The 17,842-nt window shown below is 47.1% G+C and overlaps 1 protein-coding gene across 1 annotated transcript in view; it reads left to right on the top strand.

Annotated features, from left to right (window-relative positions):
• The window catches only part of CRISPLD1 (cysteine rich secretory protein LCCL domain containing 1), a 30,654-nt gene extending 16,560 nt beyond the window's left edge, over positions 1 to 14,094 (top strand). The window contains exons 5-14 of the mRNA XM_054385264.1: positions 479 to 579; positions 2,377 to 2,559; positions 2,653 to 2,713; positions 2,839 to 2,905; positions 3,936 to 4,066; positions 6,101 to 6,144; positions 6,234 to 6,306; positions 12,263 to 12,329; positions 13,144 to 13,274; positions 14,043 to 14,094. Coding sequence (XP_054241239.1) covers positions 479 to 579; positions 2,377 to 2,559; positions 2,653 to 2,713; positions 2,839 to 2,905; positions 3,936 to 4,066; positions 6,101 to 6,144; positions 6,234 to 6,306; positions 12,263 to 12,329; positions 13,144 to 13,274; positions 14,043 to 14,094 — 910 coding nt within the window. The remainder of the gene's footprint in view (positions 1 to 478; positions 580 to 2,376; positions 2,560 to 2,652; positions 2,714 to 2,838; positions 2,906 to 3,935; positions 4,067 to 6,100; positions 6,145 to 6,233; positions 6,307 to 12,262; positions 12,330 to 13,143; positions 13,275 to 14,042) is intronic.
• The last annotated feature ends 3,748 nt before the right edge of the window (positions 14,095 to 17,842 follow it).

Here is a 17,842-nt window from a genome sequence, read left to right as displayed (position 1 = left end):
TACAGCAGCTTATGGCTGTAATTCAGTTGTTTCCTCGTGGACTTTGAAATTACCTCTCTAGGCATTTGGTATAGAATCATGGATTTGTTTGGGTTGGAAAAGCCCTTTAAGATCATCCAGTCCAGCCATTCTCCGTCTCTACCAAGGCTGGGGCTAAACCATGTCCCTCAGCACTGCATCTACATATCTTTTAAATACCTCCAGGGCTGGTAGCTCAACCATTTCCCTATTCCAGTGCTTGATAACCCTTATAGTGAAGTAATTTTTCCTGATATCCAGTCTGAACATCCTCTGGGGCAACTTCAGGCCATTTCCTCTTGTCCTATCACTTGTTACTTGGAAATATCAGAACAGTGTTAGGGTCTAATGTCTGCTGGTTTGCATCAGTTGTTTGTCATCATATTCAATGCTGTTTAATATTAATATGTTGATTTATTAAGACATGTATTGCTAGTATTTATTTCTTTTTTCTGTGCAGGGGTAACTGGTGGGGTCATGCTCCTTACAAACCTGGCCGCCCTTGCTCTGCCTGTCCCCCTAGTTTTGGAGGAGGTTGCAGAGAAAATCTTTGTTACAGAGGTAGGTACCATTTCACCAGTTACACATGGGAAAAGAATCACAGAGTCACAGAATTACTGAGGCTGGAATAGACCTCTGAGATCATCAAATCCAGCCTCTGACCTAACACCACCACACCAACCAGACCATGTTGCTAAGTGCCACATCCAATCTGTTCTTAAACACCTCCAGGGATGGTGACTCCACCACCTCCCTGGGCAGCCCATTCCAGTGTCTGATTACCCTTTCCATGAGGAATTGCTTCCTAACATCCAACCTAAACCTCCCCTGGCACAGCTTCAGGCCATGCCCTCTCATCCTGCCATGAGTTGCCTGGGTGAAGAGCCTGACCCCCACTGCCTACAGCTTCCCTTCAGGTAGTTGTAGAGTGTCATAAGGTCCCCCCTGAGTCTCCTCTTCTCCAGGCTGAACACCCCCAGCTCCCTCAGCCTCTCTTCATCAGATTTTCCATCCAGTCCCTTCCCCAGACTGGTCACTGTCCTCTGGACCCACTCCAGCACCTCAGGATCTCTCTTGCAGGGAGGGGCCCAGAGCTGCACACAGCACTCGAGGTGAGGCCTCACCAGTACCAAGCACAGAGGCAGAATTCCATCCCTAGTCCTGCTGGCCACACTGTTCCTGATACAAGCCAAGATGCCACTGGCCTTCCATGCCAGCTGGGCACACTGCTGGCTCATGTTCAGCTGCTGTCACCCAGCACTGCCAGGCCCCTCTCTGCCAGGTGCTGTCCAGCCACTCATCCCCCCGGGTGCCCTTGTGGCCAAGGAGGCCAATGGCATCCCGGAGTTCATTAGAAAGGCTGTAGTAAGTAGGTTGAGAGAGGTTCTCCTCCCTTATACTCTGCTCTGGTGAGGCCACATCTGGAATATTGTGTCCAGTTCTGGGCCCCTCACTTCAAGAAGGACCTCAGGGAACTGCTTGAGAGAGTCCAGCACAGAGCCACAAAGCTGCTGCAGGCAGTGGAACATCTCCCTGTGAGGACAGGCTGAGGGAGCTGGGGCTTGGAGCTTGGAGCAGAGGAGCCTGAGGGCTGCCCTCATTGCTGGGGATAAAGATGTGCAGGGCAGTGTGGGGAGGATGGAGCCAGGCTCTGCTCAGGGATGTCCAAGGACAGGACAAGGGGCACTGGGGGCAAGCTGGAGCAGAGGAGGTACCACAGGGACAGAAAGGAAAACTTTTTCCCTGTGAGGGTGACAGAGCCCTGGAGCAGGCTTCCCAGAGAGGTTGTGGAGTCTCCTTCTCTGGAGACATTCAGAACCCAGCTGGATGTGTTCCTGTGTGACCTGCTCTAAGTGATCCTGCTCTGGCAGGGGGGATTGGACTGGATGATGTCTGGAGGTCCCTTCCAACCCCTAACATGCTATGTGAATGGAAAGGTCTCATTTTCAAGTGTATGTTTTTATGACATCAGCTGCCTTGATGACTCTTTGTTATGAACTTGGTGAAACTCTTCCAATGTTTCACAGAAATCTCAGCTTTGTTCTTCTGGCTTTCTGATGACAGAAAGTTATTACAACAGGAATAGTAACAGCAGTTTCATACCTTGCTTGTGCTGCCTGTGCTAGCAAAACACCTGCCTTTTGTCAGCATCAGAAACATCCCTGAGATGTGTTGTTCATGATGAAGTCCTCATTTTAAGAAGTAATGGGAAGCTGTCCTGGCTCTCTTGTTTGTGCTCTTCCAGCATTTCATGAGAGCAAAGTCACGGTACCCAAGCATGGTAAGGGATTTACATTTCACAAAGGCTTTTTTTCCCCCTGAAAGATTAATTTCTTTGCCCCTTTTTTCTTCAAACAGAGGACTCAGAAAGACCTTATTCTCCCCATGAACCAGAAGAAGAAACGAACGAGATCGAACGGCAGCGATCCAAAGCCCAGGATGCAACGGCGCAAAGCCGGCCAAGAGCTCATCCACCTTCTTCAGCCTCCACAGGCACTGAAGACAGTGAGAAAAACGAAGTCATAAGCACACAGCAAATGTGTAAGGAAGTTCCCTGGCTTGCAAGTGGTCAGCAAATTTGAATTCCTGTAGTATCAAATTCCTTGGAGTGAAATTGCTTTTTGCTTGTTTTAGCTCAGATTGTTTCATGTGAAGTCAGGCTCAGGGATCAGTGCAAAGGAACAACTTGCAATAGGTATGGCAAATTTTACAGTTGTCCTTCTGAGATGATTCTAAAAGGCTCTGTTTGTATGTGAGATGAAATGTTTTCCCTTCTTGTAATGCCAACGTTTAAGATGAAGCTGTGCTTTGTTTTCCTAGGTATGAATGTCCTGCTGGCTGTTTGGATAGTAAAGCCAAAGTTATTGGAAGTGTACATTATGAAATGGTAAATATGTTTATGGTAGATTTTTGCACCAGCAGAACGTTTAATGGGATGGATTTTTCTGTTGGGATCTTTATTAAAATCATCTGAAGAATGGAGTTGTAAGAGATGAATATTCACCAAAGATAAAAAACCTACACCAAATATTTGAGGTAGCTTTGAGGGCTCCTGAGTTTGCATCTGATTTTCTGCCTGGACTTATCTGAGTGTGCTTCAAACCTCTTGTAGATAGACAGAAGTAGAATTTTTGTGTAAATATGGGACGGTGCAACTGAATGAGAAACACAGCAATTTGGGGATCACAGAATCCCAGGATGTTAGGGGTTGGAAGGGACCTCTGGAGATCTTCAAGTCCAAGCCCCTGCCAGAGCAGGACCATAGAATCCAGCACAGGTCACACAGGAACACATGCAGACAGGGCTGGAAAGTCTCCAGAGAAGGAGACTCCACAACCTCTCTGGGCAGCCTGTTCCAGTGCTCTGTGACCCTCACAGTGAAGAAGTTCCTCCTCATGTTGAGGTGGAACCTCCTGTGCTGGAGTTTCCATCCATTGCCCCTTGTCCCATCACAGGGCACAAGTGAGCAGAGCCTGTCCCTGTCCCTTCCTTCCTGACCCTCAGCCCTCAGATATTTATAGACATTGGTAGATCCCCACTCAGCCTTCTCTCCAGACTAAACAGCCCCAGGTCAGGGATACACTGATCAGTTGTTTCAGGCAGGGAGGCCTGCTTGTCTAAGCTTAATTAGCAGCAAAGAGATAATTTACTCTGCACAACTGAGAAACAGTGAAAGAAAGAACAGCCACTGTGAACAAGTAAGCTGGAAATGAGTCCAGTTTACCTCTGAGGGAGTCAAAGTGGTGCTTGCCTTCTTGGCAACGATACCTCTGAGACTACATCAAACTTCAAGGGTATCAACTGAGCTTTTCGTCACCCACTGTAATTAAAGCTTGTGGGGTTCTCCACTAATGAATTGCAACGTAAAGCAGTGCCTTTGTCTGAGGTGGATCTGCTTGTCCTGCTCTGTTTTTCAGCAATCCAGTATCTGTAAAGCTGCCATACATTATGGCATCCTGGACAATGAAGGTGGCTGGGTGGATGTCACTAGGCAAGGACGGAAGAATTACTTCATCAAGTCGTACAGAAATGGCATTCAGTCAATTGGGTGAGTTTCCTTAACACTGAAAGGTCTGACAAGTTCTTTCACCCCTTTCTGTTGACTTCATACCAAATACTTCACAGCCCTAACGTTTTGTTCATACTTTTTCTGCTGAGAAAGAGGAAAATGTTGTAGAAAGATCTGTAGGTATCCATTTGTGAAACTCTGCTGGTGTCTAATGGGGGATGGAAAAGTGACACAACAATCACAGAATGGCTCAGGTTGGAAGGGACCTCAGAGATCATCTACTCTAATGTCCCCCTGCCATGGTAGGGACACCTCTCAACTTGAGACTTGGCTGCTCAAGGCCTCATCCAGCCTGGCCTTGAATACCTCCAGGGAGGAAGCATCCAGGACCAGCCTATTCCAGAGTCTCACCACCCTCATGCTGAAAAACTTCTTCCTCAGCTCCAGTCTAACCCTGCTGTCCCTCAGCTTCAAACCATTCCCCCTTGTCCTGTCTCCAGACACCCTCATGAAAAGTCCCTCTGCAGCCTTCCTGTAGGATCCCTTCAGGTATTGGAAGGCAGCTCTAAGGTCCCCCTGGAGAATTCACTTCTCCAGGCTGAACACCCCCAGCTCTCTCAGCCTCTCCTCACAGCAGAGGTGCTCCAGCCCTTGGATCATCCTTGTGGCCACCTCTGGACTCACTCGAGCAGCTCTGTGTCCTTCTTCTGCTGGGGACACCAGAACTGGAGGCAGGATTGGAGGTGAGGTCTCAGCAGAGCAGAGTCAAGGGGCAGAATCCCCTCTCTTGCCCTGCTGCCCACACTCCTCTGGCTGCAGCCCAGCACACAGCTGCCTGCTGGGCTGCATGAGGGCACTGCTGACTCTGGGGGAACCTTAGAGCAGCCTTCCAATACCTGAAGGGATCCTCCAGGAAGGCTGCAGAGGGATTTTCCATGAGGGTGGCTAGAGACAGGACAATGGGGAATGGTTTGAAGCTGAGGGAGAGCAGGGTTAGACTGGAACTGAGGAAGAAGTTCTTTAGTACGAGGGTGGTGAGACTCTGAAAGAGGCTGCCCAAGGAGGTCCTGGATGCCTCCTGCCTGGAGGTGTTCCAGGCCAGGTTGGATGAGGCCTTGAGCAGCTGAGTCTAGTTGAGAGGTGTCCCTGCCCATGGGAGAGGGTTGGAGTAGATGATCTCTGAGGTCCCTTCCAACCTGAGCCATTCTGTGATCCTATGACAACACGAAACAGGTACATCTGGGTACCATATCATTACTGAGAAAAGCAGACTCTGAGAGCTTAGTGATACTGGTAATTCATCCTAGACACAAGATCCAAAAGTAGAATGTAATGAAATTTGACAAAAAGCCTGCCAGGAGAATCCCTTGTCAGTGCTGGAGTTGTTTGTAGGACCAGAACCTTCTGGTAGATGGATGCTTCTGAGCAAGCAGAGATTTTGGTTGCTACATTTTGAGGGACAAAGAGATTCCATGCTTTGTTCCTAGCACACTTAATAGCAAATTAATTTACTGAATGAGTTTAAAAGGCATTCAAACATATTCACTGGGAGCACCAAGTGAGTCATGCCATTTCCATAAAGAGATTTAGAACAGGAAAGAAAGCTCTAGGGTGACCTTAGAGTGGCCTTGCAATACTTGAAGGGGGTCTACAAGAAAGCTGGGAGGGACTTCTCATAAGGCCTTGAGGAGACAGGACATGGGGCAGTTGACTGAAGGAGGGCAGATTGAGACTGGAAGTCAGGAAGAAAACCTTTCCAGTGAGGGTGGTGAGACACTGGAACAGGTTAGCCAGTCAGGTTGTGGATTTCCCCTCCCTGGAGGTGTTCAGGCTGGATGAAGCCAGGAACAACTTGGTCTGGTTGGAGGTGTCCCTGCCCATGGCAGGGAGGTTGGAACTGGATGATCTTCAAGGTCCCTTCCAACCCAAACCATTCTATGTATCTGTGAATAAAAATTGACTGGGGAAAACACCTTGAATTCATTTCTAGATTCTCTGATAAAAATTATTGTAGCTAAAAGAAGTCCCTGAGATGTATTTGTTTATTGACTATTTGTGTTATTTCTTCTTCAGAAAATACCAGTCTGCCAATTCCTTCACTGTCTCTAAAGTAACAGGTTAGCATTTCTTTCTTACATATTCAGTAGCACTCCATGGTTTATTCTCCAGAGCACAAATTCATTTGTTTCTCTTTTGCTTTCCTCAGTTCAAGCTATCACCTGTGAAACAACAGTGGAGCAGCTGTGCCCATTTCAGAAACCAGCCTCACACTGTCCAAGGTAAAATTCTTCTGTTCCTTCACTATTTGAGAGTGCTGCCAGTTACTTATTTCCTACAGTTGTCATTGACAAAAGTGACAACAGCAGCTGGAAAAGTGAAGCCATAAATGTTTTACTGGTATTTTAGTCTCTGCTCTAAGTACGAGTCCAGGTGAAGACAATCTGCAGGCATTTCCATGAGGAGTATCTCTCTCTCTTTTGCCCATGAAGATTAGCCTGGAGGAAAAAAGGCTCCAGGGAGACCTTATAGTGGCCTTCCAGTACCTGAAGAGGCTACAGGAGAGCTGGGGAGGGACTTTTGACAAGGACTGGGAGTGCCAGCACGAGGGGAAATGGCTTTGAGCTGGAAGAGGGGAGACTGAGACTGGAGATGAGGAAGAAATTCTTTACAGTGAGGGTGGTGAGACACTGGAACAGGTTGCCCAGGGAGGTCATGGATGTCCCCTCCCTGGAGGTGTTCAAGGCCAGGCTGAATGAGGCCTTCAGCAACCTGGACTGGTGGGAGGTGTCCCTGCCCATGGTAGGGGGGTTGGAACTGGGTGATCCTTAAGGTCCCTTCCAACCCAAATTGTTCTATGGATCCATGAATCTGTCTGTGGTCCCTTGGCAAATCTTAGTGAAGTCATCATTGATTAGACTAAAAGCTGAAAAGCAAAATGCATTTTTTATTTCTCATACAACCAGTCCGCACTATACTTATAAAATGATGTTAGTGGGTTGGAAGGGACGCCATGCCACAATAAAGGTCATCTTTAGATTACAGCAATGCCATATGCCATTACAATACCTAGGGTCAAATCTAAGCACTAAGGCACTTTTATTAGCAGTTTTTATATGCCTGTTAGGCGAGCAGGACAAACATATAAATATGTATAGAGAACTAATATTTTAAACAGCCAGAAAGATAGAATTACTCACCACTCTTTTTAGAAGTAGCAAACCCTGTCTGGATAAAAAAAGCATAGAATAACGATCGGCGCTGTCAAAGGACAACATTAATGGTAAAATGGAAACTGAAATTCGATGAAATCAGGTTAATCGAAACTGTATTGGATGTACAATGGGGCAGCTTTAAGCTCAGATGCAATACAATATCCTTTGACTAGCTTAACACCTCTGAACATCTTCCACAAGTTGTTGCCACACGTCTAAATTGTAGAGATGAATAAAGAAATCCAGAAGTAAGACCATCTTAAAAACCACAGAGGAGTCAACATGGGTATCTTCAATCACACTGGCAAGCATATGAAAGGTTTCGTACATATCATGGATTACACATAACTAAAAACTTTTGTGGTTGGTACCAGGGACCTCTTAAGGATCATCTTACGCAATTCCAACACTCGCACACTATGCATATCTTGATAAAACTTAGAAGCGGCAAAATCGGCGGGGGGCGAGGAAGGACAAAAGGTATATTCTCACAATAACGAATTAAAAGCCTCCCACCCGAGCCTTATGTTTGCTTCAATTGAGGACCACTATCATCATTCATGTAATTCTTAATGACATACACCTTACCAGGATCCCTGGCCTTGAAGCCACCTACCCAGTGGAGCGCGGAACGGCGCTGTCGGGGCGGGGGGGTGGGGGGGGGCCATTTCAACCTAATCCTCTTCTGTCAATCCTGTTCCAGAGTCATCCACCACACCACACTGTAAAGATTGAAATTCTCCATCCTAAATCTCTCGGGTTACATGCAAGTCAAAATGTGGTCTTCCCACAAGCTAATCAAAGAAACATCGAACTCGCAACTATCTCATAACCCAGTCACTACTAGTCCCATGTAAATAAGAAGATCCCCTTCAACAGGAACTATATTAAAACTAGTTCAAGAGAAACCTGGCCTCCCAAGCATTCTTGAGTTCTTCCCCCCATGTGATCATGAGGCAACCGCAAGGCAGGTTTGCATCTCCAGCATTGGCAATCTGGTGGCTGCTCTCGAGCTCGAGGAAGGACCTTTCTGTGGGTATAGAAAGCAGTTCCAGCAACAGAGCCAACAAAGCTGTCCTGTAGCTAGCAGTGAGCACATTCTCCACCTTTATGAGGACATCTATCATGCTGAGGGAGCGGTCCATATCACCGTGGACTTGGAGCTTCTGTAGCAGTCACCCACATCGTCTGACCCCATACATAGAGGTCAGCCTACACACAATATGAGTTTAAGCGATTTGGTCTACACAGAATTGCCCAAGAACAAATATTACTATAAACCTCTTGGAGTCATTGCGTAGATTTAAGGAAGTGACTAAAAGATCCAGTATCTACTCAGCAGCCATTTTCTTATTCTTCCCTGCCACAGCATCCCCACGTTGATATACACAAGATGGTGCTACGGCATCCCAAATTCATGAAATAGGCCATAGAGATAAAAGGAGTGTACCCGCACATGAACATAAGGTAAAACGTAAATCCCTGTGAGGAGTAATGGCTAATCTTGTCAATAGGGGAGTCGCCTTGGAGCATTAAAGCTATCTGGTCCCAGGACAAATAAAATTTAGAAATAAGAAAAACAAGAATGAGATTGATATGAGAACACACTTCTCTGGTAAAGGCTATTCCCAAACCGCCACCTAGTTAAAAGTTGTTCCTGAAGTACCCTGCCCTGTGGTCGCGATCCTCTCGGACTCTTGGCACGTGGGGGTTGCAGAACTGGAAGAATCGACATGGAAATAGATGACCAATTCCCCAATATCCTTCTCGCAATTATGCTGTTGGAATTAACTAACGATTATCACATAATATCTCAGATGATGTAATGGGCGAACACTATTATGACCACTTCGCTTGCACACATATAAAAAAAATATTCCCACCTAGAACCTAATGACTGTGATTAATGATAAGTTACAGGGTGTAAATGGTCACTCAAGAGGACACGAACACACTGTCTTGCAAGCAAAAATCCCACTACGCACGTTAAGTCAACTCTGGAATAGACTATAACATCACTCAGATTTAACATCCTGATGGAAAGTGCAGTTGAAGCGATGTGGATAGCAGTTTTATATTACAATTCATAATATTATAGCGCATGGTAGATTATCCAGAGAAAAATCATGGATTTGGGCAAATTAAACCACCAAAGCTGGGAAAGAAAGTAGACAGTACAATTACAAATACAGGGAAGGAAGAGGTAAGATTAGCAGCAATCATAGTCTATCACCCACTATTCCCTTCCAAATGTCTGGCCTTATCCAATGGACCCCCCCCCCCCCACCCTCCCCCCCCCCCCCCTTATTCCCAAAACTCTTTTATCTTATTTTAGAGGCTGCCATTTGAATTCTCGGTACTCAGTCACTGAAGAGAAGGGGAAGTTACCTGAGTCAGAGATGGAATCCTTTTGACAAGGAGATTTATTTTTTTGGGTGCCATTCCTGCCAATTCTTTTGTTTCAAAAATGCAGCTCTGTGGGTCTGTGTCTGGGGACGTAAGCACCTGACTGTTTGCCCTGCTGCTCAGGCTTCTTCAGGCAGTAAAGGAAGCAGATTCTGCAGAGATATTCAGAAGAAAAAGCAACATCAGAGGTCACTACTATTTTTTTTTTTTTTTTTTGGAGAGCAGGTCTTATGAGGAGCAGCTAAGGGAGCTGGGGTTGGTTAGCCAGAAGAAAAGAAGGCTGAGAGGAGACCTCATTGCTCTCTACAGCTACCTGAAAGGAGGTTGGAGTGAAACCAGTGCTGGTCCCTTCTCCAAAGTAGCTAGGGACAGAACGAGGGCACATGGCCTCAAGCTGCTCCAGGGGAGCGTTAGGCTGGAGATTAGGAAGAATTTCTTTGCTGCAAGAGTGGTCAGGGATTGGAGCAGGCTGCCCAGGGAGGTGGCAGTCCCCATCCCTGGGGGTGTTCACAAAACAAGTAGATGTGGCACTTCAGGACACAGTCTAGTGGTGATGGAGGTGTTGGGTAGAAGATTGGACTTGACGATCTTAGAGGCCTTCTCCAACCTGAATGATTCTATGATTCTAATACAAAAAGCTCTGTTTACAAACCTATTTTTGTAGTCTTCAGGAGAATCTAGTTAAACCTTTCCTCTTTTGGCTTTGCTCTGCTCGTTTATTCATTCTTAAGACTCATTTCATATTTCACAGTAACTTTTTTCCCCTCCCTGTTCATGAGAATGGTTGTGCTCTGGTTTAGCACTCATGCCCCACAGAAATTTTGCCCTCTTGCCCTCCCATTCTTCTTCTCCTTTCGCATTGCAATATTTTTCCAGTTTGGTGACCAGGATGTCATGGAGGACAGTGTCAAACACTTCACACAAGCCCAGGTAGATGACATCAGTTGCTCTTCCCTTATTCACTGATGCTGTAACTCTATCATAGAAACCCACCAAGTTCATCAGGCAGGATTTGCCCTTGCTGAAGCCATGCTGGTTACCACCAATCACCTCTTCTTCACTTTCCATAGAGCTTAGCAAGGCCTTCAGGAGGATCTGCTCCATGATCTTGCCAAGCACAGAAGTCAGACTGGCTGGCCTAGAGTTTTTGGAGTTTTCTTTCATTCCCTTGTTGGAGATGGGAGTTGTGTTTCCCCTTTTCCAGTCAGCAGGCACTTCACCAGGCAACCTTCCAAATATGATGGACAGTGGGTTGGCAACTTCGTTTCCAGCTTCCTCAGGGCCTGGAGAGTGGATCTCGTCAGGCCCTACGAACTTGTGCATCCTCAGGTTCTTTCCATGGTGTTGAAGTGACCTTCACTTACAGTAGGCAGATTTTCCTTTTCCCACTCCCCACCTTTGCCTTCTGGTGCCCTTGCTGGTGAATACTGAGGCAAAGCAGTCATGGAGTACCTCAGCCTTCTCTATATCTGTTGTGACCAGGTCTCCATTTTCTTTTTGGAGATGTCCCACATCTTCCCCAGCCTTCTTTTTGTCACTGGTGTACCTGCAGAAGTTCTTCTTGTTCCCCTTTCTGCCCCTGACAGAAAGTTTAATCTCTGCTCTTTTGCTTTCCTAAGCTGATCCCCGGCTGTTCCCACGTGGCCTGTTCTCGCTTCCATTGCTTGTAGACTCTCCTTTTGTGCCCAAGTAAGTCCAGGAGCACCTTGTCCATCCATGCTGGCCTCCTGACACTCTTGCCTGCCTTCTTCCTTCTTGGGATGCACTGCTTGTGGGCTTGGAGGAGATGGGCTCGAATATTGACCAGCTTTCCTAGGCCTCTCTTCTCTCCAGGGCTTTATCCCATGCCACTCTGCCAAGCAGATCCCTGAAGAGGATCAAGTCTGCTCTCTAGAAGTCCAGAGCAGTGAGCTTCCTTTGTACCCTCTTTGATGCCCTGAAGATCTTCCCCCTTTATCATTTCATGGTTTCTGCAGCCAAGGCTGCCCTTAGGTTTTGCATCCCAGCCTCTCCTTGTTGGAGAGGACACAGTCCAGCACAGTACCTTTTCTTGTGGTTTCCTTTACCACATGGAGGAGGAAATTACCAACAGTGCACTCCAGAAACATCTTAGATTGCTGGTGTCCTGCTGTGTTGCTCTTCCAACAGATATGCTGGTGGATGAAATCTCCCACGAGAACCAGGGCTTGTGAACATGAAGCTGTTCCTTGCTTATAGGGAGCCTCATTCACTCGGTCTTCCTGGTCAGGTGGCCTGTAGCAGACCTCCACTGTGATGTCTCTCTCCTTTGAACCCTCACATGTAAGCTTTCTGTTAGCTCCTCATCCATCCCCAGGTGGAGCTCCATGGACTCCAGTTGTCTTTGATGTAGGGGGCAACACCCCCTTCCCTTCTTCCTTTCCTGTCTTTCCCGAAGAGCTTGTAACCATTTAATCCTTCAATCCAGTCATGGGAGCCATCTCACCATGTCTCAGTGATGCCAATGACATCACAGCCCTGCAGTCATGCACACGTCTGCAGCTCTTCCTGCTTGTTCCCCATGCTGCCTGCCTTAGTGTTCAGAGGCATTTCATCAAAGCTGATTTACTGACCAGGGTTTCCTTCTCTTGCTCTTCAGGTGCTCTCTTCCCAGCCTGCTGTCCAGCTTCAGGCTCAGGGTGCCTATTGGTGTCATTGTTTCTGATGTGGGATGGGTTGAGGACCCCTTCCTCCAGCAACTCTAATTTAAAGCCCTCCTCACTAGATTGGAAAGCTGATCAGTCTGATCTTTAGTTACTGCCATAGCAGGAGTACATAAAGATGCTGTCATCCACTGCTGGTGGCCTTCAGTGTATAACTCTGCAGAACTCTTGCAGCATTGGGAGGAGAAGTACAGAGGACCATAAATGGCACCCCTTCTGCCATGTTCAAAAACTATTGATAATCATAGAATCATAGGTTTGGGTTGGAAGGGACCTCCAAAGGTCATCCAGTCCAACCCCCCTGCAGTCATGTTGCACAGAGCCCTGTTGAGCCTCACTTTGAGTATCACCAGGGATGGGGCCCCAGCCACCTCCCTGGGCATCCTGAATCACATTGGCCAAGTTTGTCAGGTTGGTGTGGAGAGACCTACTGCACTGAAAGCTTCTTCTACAAAACAACTTGGCCTGAAGTGGGGATTCACTGGAACTACTTTGCTGTTCTCTCTGTCAAAGATTGGGTCCTACATTCATATATTGACGGAATGATTTGGGTTGAAAGGGTCCTTGAGGATCATCCAATTCCAACCCCCCTGCCATGGGCAGGGACACCTCCCAACTTGAGCCCAGGTTGCTCAAGGCCTCATCCAACCTGGCCTTGAACACCTCCAGGGAGGGGCATCCCCCCTCACTGCCATGCAATAACTACAATGGCTTTTTGTCTCCTAGAATTTGGGTTCAAGTCTTTATTAGTTTTCTTGTCAATGACTTCAAAGCAAAAGGCTGAGCACAGGCTAACCTTCTCTTCCTCCTTTTGCAGCTTTCCAGTATCTGCCGGGCAGCTGTGCACGCTGGTGTGGTCCCCAACCAGGGTGGCTATGTTGATGTCATGCCAGTAGACAAGAGGAAGGTCTATGTGGCCTCCTTTCAGAACGGGATATCCTCAGAAAGGTAGGGAGCCTGCTGGCAGCCTGCTCTGTGTCTGACTGAACCTGGAGCACGGCTGCAAATCAACCAGCAGGCCAAGCTGGGTGATGTCCAGAGCTTGTGTAACACTGACTTTGGAGAAGGGGTGGTACCAGGTCTTGGCAGTGTCAGCTGGCAGCCCAGAAGGTTGTTTAGTCTGGAGAAGAGGAGCCTGAGGGGAGACCTTACTGCTCTCTACAACACTCAGAAAGAAGGCTGGAGCAAGGTGGGAGTCATTCTCTTCTCCCCAGTCTCAGGTGATGGAATGAGAGGAAATGGCCTGAAATTGTGCCAGGGGAGGGTTAAGTTGCAGATTGCCTCAGGAGTGATCAGGGATTGAAACAGGCTGTCCAGGGAGGTGGTGGAGTCACCATCCCTGGAGGTGTTTAAGAAATGTGTGGCCACGGCACTTGAGGACATGGTTTGATGGTCATGGTGGTGTTGGGTTGATGGTTGGACTCGATGTAGCCAGCCAATCCTGATGATGACCTGCATGTCGAGAGCCAGGGTCACCCTTTTTTATGTAAAGAAACAACTTGCTGTGGTTTTAAACAGTAGTGTTTGAAGGGGTTGTTCAGCCTTCACCAAGCAGCAGGCCTCTTGCCTGTAACCAAGTGGAGATGTCTTCTCAACTCTCTGTGCCAATTGTTCTAAGGGTTCAGTGGGGTTAGAAGTGGCTTTGTGTCATCAGCAAATCAGCATTAGACTGCTGCAGTCTTAAAAATAACCCCAGGCCTGGTTTTTGTGTTTCAGTTTACAGAACCCTCCAGGCAGCAAGGCCTTCAGAGTGTTTGCTGTTGTGTGAGTCCAGCAGGTAACTTGTCCAGCAGTCAAGTGAAACCAGAGCTCTTGGAAGAGGAGAAGAAGAAAGACCATTTCCTATCGTTCCTAAAAGTTGTATAAAGCTGTAACATTACTGTACAGAAGATGTATACTGCTTTCCACCAAAAAGTTTAGGTTACTTCTATATCTTAATGACAAAAAAAAAAAAAAAAAGAAAACAACAAACCAAAACCAACCTGTAAAAGTAAACATGGGAGAACAATGGATTTGAGACTCTCCAATGCTCCACAGCAGTGCTTGGAATCCTGTGTTAAATCTTGCTATATTTTCTTAGCAGTTACTCCTCTCCAGTTAATTCCAAGCTCCTCAGTCTTCTTTGTTTTCTTTATCTGAATATATTATGGTGCTTTCTGTATGCCACTAACAGTAACCTTCACAACTGTACCAGAGAGAGGCCTGAGGGGTTTATTTCCACTGTACAGCAAAGGAGACAACCCAATAATTCAGGATTGTAAATCATGCCTTCAGGTGAGCTAAAAGTATCTGAACTGGGGGTTTACAGCAGCATTGTCCACACAAGCACAAAGGAAGAGTCGGGCTGGTTTCAGTTTCACACTTTGAAAGTAAATTGGAGATGGAAAATGCAAGGAAGTCCTGGCTCATCTCAGCACGTTTGAGACTGTTTGTTTCTTGAATACATGACTAAAATGTTTACTGGATGCTGCTGAGCTCTTTTGTTGGAACAACCAAGTCATTGTAGCCCAGCCCTTTACAGCCACTCAGCTAGCTGGAGATGGGTGAGTGAGGGACAGATGGACAGAACCAGGGAGGGTCTGAGGAGTGGAGGCAGACACAAGTATCTGAAGGGTTTGAGGAGTGGAGGCAGACACAGGTAGCTGTGAAGGGTCCAAGCAGGATCTGAAATTAAAGACTAAACCATCAGTTCCACAAACAGAAGTGCTTTATTTCTGCCATGTGACTCCTTCAGGTCACCCAAACTGGGTTTCAGCAGAGGTGTGGAAATGTGGGTGTGCATACAGACCTGCAAGCTGGAGACCTGAAGCTGTGCATGGTATCCATTGTATCCATTAATAAGAGGGCAGATGTCCCTGAAGCACTTCCAGAACATGGTAGCAAAGGCTCACCCTGCTTCTCCTGATCTGGCTAATACTCCTGCAGGCCAGGAAGTATCATGGTATGGAGTCCCGTGACAGGAATGTCATCTGTTGCTTCCCCATGGATAAAAATGCATTTGTGGTGCCCAGCCTTGTGCTTTAACTCTACCATCTCCTGGCAGAAGTCTGGAAGAACATGCAGTGGAGATCCCATGTCTCTTTCTGTGAGAAGTGTATTGGTGCTTTAACACTGAAAAGCTGTTCCACTTTCTGTTTGCTAGGTTTCATTTCTCATCTTGAGTTGATTTCCATCCAACTTGTGAAGTCCCTGGTAGCCTCCTTCCTTCAGAATGCTGTCCTCTGTTGTGCTACAGGTACTACCTCATGTAGTTAGGCCAGCTCTCCTAGGGTTTTTTTTAATCTTGTTTTGAATAAAATTAATTTACATAGTAAAAAGGACCTTTGGCAGCCTTTCTTTTGGAATTCTTTGTCCTGAATCAAGAAGAAAAAAGAAGAACAGCTACCCAATATTGACTTGTTCTGCAAGGTAAATATTTTCTTTCTTTGGAAGACAGTTAATAAATAATTAATAGTTATGTTAAACATTTTCTTAGTGTCTTTGGTTTAAAAGTAGTAGTGGAGGAAGACAGCCTCTAAAATTACTCTTCAACGTAATTAAAGAAGGCTCCACACAGGCTTTGGACAGAAATACAGAATATATTGGAAGATTAAATGGAAATTGCTATTAATGACTACAAACTACAATGCCAAGCAGTGCAAAAGCAGATGAAATACACAAAAATCCATAGTCTGGGCTTAACACAGAACCCCATCAGGCCAAAGCCTTCTCCAAAACCTCTACCAAATCAGTAGGTTTGCAGATGACACTAAATTGGGAGGGAGAGTTGATCTGCTTGAGGGTAGGAAGGCTCTGCAGAAGGACCTGGGCAGGCTGGCTGGCTGGGCTGATGCCAATGGGCTGAGGTTCAAGAGGGCCAAGTGGTGAATCCTGCAGTGGCTTAATCCCTCCCTTGGGCTTGTTTATATGCAATGAAAAGAGCCAGCTGGCCTTGGCTTCTCAGAAAGTGCTGCTACTGCACAGCCCAGAATCAGTTTGAAACCGTCACTGCATTAATCTCTCTGTGGCTGGTTCCACCTTCACTCCTTATTCAACTGTTGAGGTCCATCTGTTTCAAGGTGGTGGTGGGTGGGTGATTCTGTTTGTTTTTTCCACTTCAGAAAGATGTTTTCTGAATAAGAATTCCTCTTACTGTGTCAGGAGGTCTCCAAGAGCTGTGGGGCTGCATGCTGCTCTGAGCACAGGGACAGAGTGATCATCACATGCCAAAGGACTTAATATCAGCTTTGGGATTCAGCCCAGGCCAGCAGACAAAGCAGTGCATTGTATGAACTGATGGAGTGCTTGCTGGACTGGAGGTGAAGGTCCTGCTCTAGCACAGCTATCACTGGGCTGAGGGGGTGGGTTGGTGAGGAGCTCTGAGCCCCTCTCCTATCCAGCCACAACTATGGGGGAAATGAGAGCAACTTGCATTTTTAAATGGAAGAAACAATGAGGTGGATGGGTTTGGTGGCTTGCTGAGAAAGACTTGCCACTGATGGAGATCTGCTGATCTTGTGCAGGTGCAGTGATTTATTTCCTCACTCTGATGGGGGCCTACAAGAAAGCTCCGGAGGGACTTTTGACAAGGGCTCCTCATAGGAGGAGGGACAATGGCTTTGAGTTGGAAGAGGGGAGATTGAGACTGGAGATGAGGAAGAAATTCTTTGCAGTGAGGGTGGTGAGACATTGGAACAGGTTGCCCAGGGAGGCTGTGTCTGTCCCCTCCCTGGAGGTGTTCAAGGCCAGGCTGGATGATGCCTTGAGCAACCTGGGCTGGTGGGAAGTATTGGGGGGGGGGGGGGTGTTGAAAGTGGATAATCTTCAAAAGTTCCTTCCAACCCAAACCATTCTGTGAATCTGTGAATCTCTGAATGCAGTTTGTGTCCCCAAAAAGCCAACATAAAGCACCTAAGCTTGTTTCACCCTACTACTTCCATGGTATGTGGTGGCTGAGAGACACAAGTCCTGGGCTCCACCCTGGAGCTACTCAAGCATCTGTACTGTCTCACTCTCCTGACTCATGCCTAGTGACAGAAGTGACTGTGAAACACAGGTAGAATGTCTCCTCCACCTAACCCAGCTGCTTTGAGTCTCAGCAAGAGCACAAAGGCCTCTTTTCCTTCCTAGCCAAAGGTGGGAGGTACAAAGATAAAATCTTGAGAGGCTGTGAGTGGGGGCAGTGCACAGCAGGGCTGGAGGGATGGCAGGTTCCTGGCAGGGCTCTGCTGCTGAGGCTGTTCCTGTGCAGTCACAGGGAGGTGAGGGAGGGAGGGGAGGAGGGGAATAGTCCTGCTGTAGCAGGAGCATGGACAGGCAGGTGTGGGAACAAAGGCATCTTCAGCACAGTCCCAGTGCTAACAGGAGAGAGGGTTTGTGCCCTCGGAAAGGCAGCAAACTGCATTCTGAAGCAGTCAGGGTGGGACTTGTGAGGCACAGTGGTGCAAATGAGAGGTGGGAACATGGGGTTTGCACCAGTGAAATGGTGTCAGTCATATCACACAACTATCCACACCACCACCGAGTCACAGAGTCAG

Source organism: Indicator indicator, chromosome 12 (assembly GCF_027791375.1).
Source record: "Indicator indicator isolate 239-I01 chromosome 12, UM_Iind_1.1, whole genome shotgun sequence".
Taxonomy (NCBI): Eukaryota; Metazoa; Chordata; class Aves; order Piciformes; family Indicatoridae; genus Indicator; species Indicator indicator.
Note: the sequence above shows the minus strand (reverse complement) of the source record. Positions and strands in the feature narration are given on the sequence as shown.